General features: G+C 57.9%; 1 protein-coding gene across 1 annotated transcript; it reads left to right on the top strand.

Moving 5' to 3' along the window:
- Nucleotides 1–1,009: 1,009 nt before the first annotated feature.
- Irx5 (iroquois homeobox 5) lies at nucleotides 1,010–4,190 on the top strand. The gene is made up of 3 exons (XM_059262675.1): nucleotides 1,010–1,255; nucleotides 2,330–2,735; nucleotides 2,887–4,190. The coding sequence occupies exons 1-3, from the start codon at nucleotides 1,010–1,012 to the stop codon at nucleotides 3,687–3,689; spliced, it is 1,455 nt and encodes a 484-aa protein (XP_059118658.1). The 3' UTR covers nucleotides 3,690–4,190.
- The last annotated feature ends 534 nt before the right edge of the window (nucleotides 4,191–4,724 follow it).

Genomic DNA, 4,724 nt, shown 5'->3' on the forward strand with positions numbered 1-4,724 from the left:
CCACCTGCTGCTGCGGCTGGCACAGAGAGGCAGTCATCCTGGCCTCCCTGTGCCCTGGGCGCAGGCATCCATTGGCTCTCCCTGGGACCTAAATTCCAGGTCTCTAGCTCAACCTAGAGACCTCCGGCAGGAGGGAGAAGCCGCTGTTGAGCGAGTGACGAACCACCTCCGAGGCCAGCTTTCCGGAGAACAAGACATCCGCCAACTTCGCTGTTTGCACTGGCGAGGAGGACGCTGAGCGTTCACCCAAGCACAGCTCGCTGCCTCTTTCCCTTTGTGTTCCCGAGCGGCCCGACACACGACCAGGGCTAGTCGTGCGTCGAGATTGCCGCTCCGCCCAGAGTTAGCAGAAGAGAGGAAAGTTGGAAGCGATCGGCGCGCTTGGGATGTGATTGTCATCCTGGGGCCGGCGCTCGAGAGTCTGAGAAAGAGAAGAGAGGAAGAGTCGGGGAGGGAGGAGGGGGAGGCCGGGCAGAGGAGGAGAGGGGGGCGGCGGAGGAGAGGCGGGCGCTAGGGAGGGGCGAGGGGAGCGCCAGTGAGCGGGAGAGGAGCCGGGGAGGAACAGGGAGAGGGCGAGGCGCGCCTGGCGGCCGGGTTGGCTGCGGCCGCCCAGAGGCTCCTGCCAGTCCCCCCACCGACTACACCCCGGGAAGGAGGAGCTTCGCGCGCGCACAAGGCGTCAGAATCCTCAATTTCCAACTTAGCATCTTGGCAGGACCTTTGCAAAGCCAAAAGCAGAGCCCCCCGGTGCAAAGAGCGAGGGGGGGTGGGGGGAGAGAAAGCCTAGCCCGGGCAAGCGGGGAGCGCAGAGGAGCGGGCGCGGCGGTCGCAGCCGGAGGCGCGCGGGAAGCCAACCAGGAGGCGCCGCGGGCCGGAGCCCGGGAGCCGGGGCTCGAAGAGCTGCGGCCCGGGGCAACGAGAGGCCAGGTGCCCGCTCGCTCGCCCTCGCAGGGCGCCGCCCGGCTCGTTGGCCGCCGCGGCGCGGCGCGCCCCATGCCCGTGTGTGGCCATGTCCTACCCGCAGGGCTACTTGTACCAGCCGTCCGCCTCGCTGGCGCTCTACTCGTGCCCCGCATACAGCACCAGCGTCATTTCGGGGCCCCGCACGGATGAGCTCGGCCGCTCGTCTTCGGGCTCCGCATTCTCGCCCTACGCTGGCTCCACTGCCTTCACGGCTCCCTCGCCGGGCTACAACTCGCACCTCCAGTACGGCGCCGACCCCGCGGCTGCAGCCGCCGCCGCCTTCTCGTACGTGGTGAGTGAGCTGGGTCCGCGGCGGGCGGGCAGCGGGGGCCAGGCCTGCAGACCCGGGCTGCGGGAGACATGGGCCTAGGCGCCACCTCGTCCGCCCAGCTTCGCGGCCCTTGCAAACTTGAGCAATTGTCTTGCTCGCCTTCACCCGAGCCTTGGGCTCCGGAGTAGCTCCGGCAAGAGCCGCGTCTCGCTCGCTGGGATTGCCGAGCTGAAGAAGGGAAGGGTTTAGGGGGGGATTGGTCCTCACTATTAAAGAGCAACATTTGGCTCAAAGCTCTGGGCTAACCCGCAAATTTCTTTCTGTTTTTTTCTTTTTGTTTTGCCATTTTGGAAAAGTAGTTCAAAAGAAGCAGAACCGAATTCTGAACAGTAGTAGCATGCAAAATCTATGTAAATGTGTTTGGCCTCGCCTTTAATTAATCCTCCAAAATGTTGCAAATCCGTAATCCTATCTTCGCAATCCGATTTAGAAGTATTAAATTCTGAAACGTCCAGCGAGCTGCGGTGTATCCGGGTTTTTTCGGCCGGGTGTGCTTTCTGGAAAAGCGCAACGGTTTCGGTTAGGGATAGCATTTTGTACCGTCGGTGAGCAGACTAAAGCTCAGCTTGTCCTTAGAGTTTCTTTGAGGATTAAAGAAAGAGCCTTGACTTCCCTTATTGTACCCCTTTGCGCCCAACATGCGGCCGCCCTGGTGTAGAGCTCCGAGGCTGCTCAGGCCTCTAAGTGAACCGTGGGCCCTGCAGCAGAGGCCAGATCTAAGTAAGCCCTGGGCACCGACGTTTCCCAGCAGATGAGGGCCTCTAAGGTGGTTTGCCAAGCCCTGAACAGCCTCAGGGATCCTGAAGGACCAGATTTAGAAATTGGGGGGCCCACTGCCTTCTGAGGAGGAGGAGGGAGTCACTCTTGTGTTTGAATCAGCCAGCTCTGTCTGCCTCAGGGGAAGCTGGAGTGCGGGCCGCGCTGGCATGCAGACCCAGGGACAGAGGGAAAGTAGGTTTCAACCTTTTAGGTGGCAGTGAAGCCCACATACCCCCCACCACTCACCTAATCTCTGCCTATCCCCCCCCCCCGCAGGGCTCTCCCTACGACCACACTCCTGGTATGGCGGGTTCCTTGGGGTATCACCCTTACGCGGCGCCTCTGGGCTCCTACCCTTACGGGGACCCCGCGTACCGGAAGAACGCCACTCGGGACGCCACCGCCACGCTCAAGGCCTGGCTCAACGAGCACCGCAAGAACCCGTACCCCACCAAGGGCGAGAAGATCATGCTGGCCATCATCACCAAGATGACCCTCACCCAGGTGTCCACCTGGTTCGCCAACGCCCGCCGGCGCCTCAAGAAGGAGAACAAGATGACGTGGACGCCACGGAACCGCAGCGAGGACGAGGAGGAGGAGGAGAACATTGATCTGGAGAAGAATGACGAGGACGAGCCCCAGAAGCCCGAGGACAAGAGCGACCTCGAGGGCCCCGAAGCAGGTTGGTGGATACGGGAAAGGGTGTGTTGAGCGGGACTTTAAAGGCAAAGGGGGCCTGGAGGGGGCGCGCACGGGTCCCTGCTTCTGCAGGCAGGAACCGGGGCCCCGCCGCGTGGCCTCCACGCCTCTGACAGCCTGGGTTTCACCCACAGGAGGAGCAGAACAGAAGGTTGCTGCGGGCTGCGAAAGGCTGCAGGGGCCGCCCAGCCCCGCCGGCAAGGAGACGGAAGGCAGCCTCAGCGACTCGGATTTTAAGGAGTCGCCCTCCGAGGGCCGCCACGATGAGCTGCCCAGGCCCCCGCGTGCAGGCGGGCAGTCCCCAGCCGGGCCCGCAACCGCGCGTCTGGCGGAGGACGCTGGTCCTCACTACCCCGCGGGTGCGCCGGCGCCTGGCCTGCACCCATCGGCCGGAGAGCTGCCCCCTGGCTCGGGCGGGCCCTCAGTCATCCACTCGCCACCTCCACCTCCGCCGCCACCTCCGGCCGTGCTCGCCAAGCCCAAACTGTGGTCTCTGGCAGAGATAGCCACTTCCTCGGACAAGGTCAAGGACGGGAGCGGAGGGAGCGAGGGCTCTCCGTGCCCACCGTGCCCCGGGCCCGTGGGCGGGCAAACCCTTGGAGGCAGCCGCGCGTCTCCTGCCCCAGCGCCCGCGCGCTCGCCCTCGGCGCAGTGTCCCTTCCCGGGCGGGACGGTACTGTCCCGGCCGCTCTACTACACCGCGCCCTTCTATCCTGGCTACACGAACTATGGCTCCTTCGGACACCTTCACGGCCACCCAGGGCCAGGCCCAGGCCCCACAGCGGGTCCTGGCTCTCATTTCAATGGATTAAACCAGACGGTGTTGAATCGAGCGGACGTTTTGGCTAAAGACCCGAAAATGTTGCGAAGCCAGTCTCAGCTAGACCTGTGCAAAGACACTCCCTATGAATTGAAGAAAGGTATGTCCGACATTTAACTCGGGTGCGGTACTCCCGGACTTTCCTAATTTATTAAAACCATGGCCTTGGCAGTTATTTTTCCATCACCGAGAGAGAAAGAGAAAGAAAAAAATAAACTACCCCTCTTATTCAGAAGTTTATAGTTTATGGAGGTGGATGACATAAAAATGTATACATCTCCACACTCGAAAAAAATTGTTTTAGCCAACTGAAAAGAAAAAAAAACTTAAGAGGATTTGTATTAAATCTTATTCTGTATATTTAATGTAGCATTTTTGTATTTAAATTGATAATTCAGTATCTTTGAAGTAAATTATGAAATCAACACACCTGTACAGGCATTTAATGTTTTTTGTAATATAAATATATACATTTGTGTTCCCCCAAACTGTTTCATAGTTTAAAAATACAAGTTTAATTTAATTTTTTACACCTATTGATTTTTTCTGGGTATGAGCTAAAGTATTATTACAGAAAGAAAACAGGTTATACTCTTAGATTTTAAAAAGTAAAAGAAACTGCAGTGGTCTTTGTAAAATGCAAAATATTTAATTAAAGGAGATTTTAACATAATCAGAGCCACTCATTACTTCTCAGAAGCCTCAATAAATTGTCAATTGCCTTGGTCAAAAGGTGCAACTGTAACTTTTTTCAAAGTGGAGAATGAAAGGTGTTGTCCGCAGACTCTCAGTGTGCCTGGGGAAACCGTGGTGAGGCCACAAACCCGGGGAAGCGGCCCAGTCTGGGAACGCAGATTTGGATCTCCGTAGCGGGCTGCTTGAGGGGGAGTGGGTCCTCGAGGAGGAGTGAGAAGAGAGACCCAAGTGTGCGCCAGAAGGGAGAAAAGATGGCAAACCAAGGCAGAGACGCGCACCTCTCGAGAGCCATCGCTTAACCTAATTACTTCCAATCAGTGTCGTGTTTTATGCAAAGCAATCAGCTGGTGAACTTTGCTAATGAGTTCGATTTTATGCCGGATTTAGCCCTTATTACTATTTCAAAGGTGCTGTTAGCTAATGCAGGCAAGGAGCGTTAGGGAATGCCAAATGGGA

This window comes from Peromyscus eremicus, chromosome 5, assembly GCF_949786415.1.
Source record: "Peromyscus eremicus chromosome 5, PerEre_H2_v1, whole genome shotgun sequence".
In the NCBI taxonomy this organism is placed as follows: domain Eukaryota; kingdom Metazoa; phylum Chordata; class Mammalia; order Rodentia; family Cricetidae; genus Peromyscus; species Peromyscus eremicus.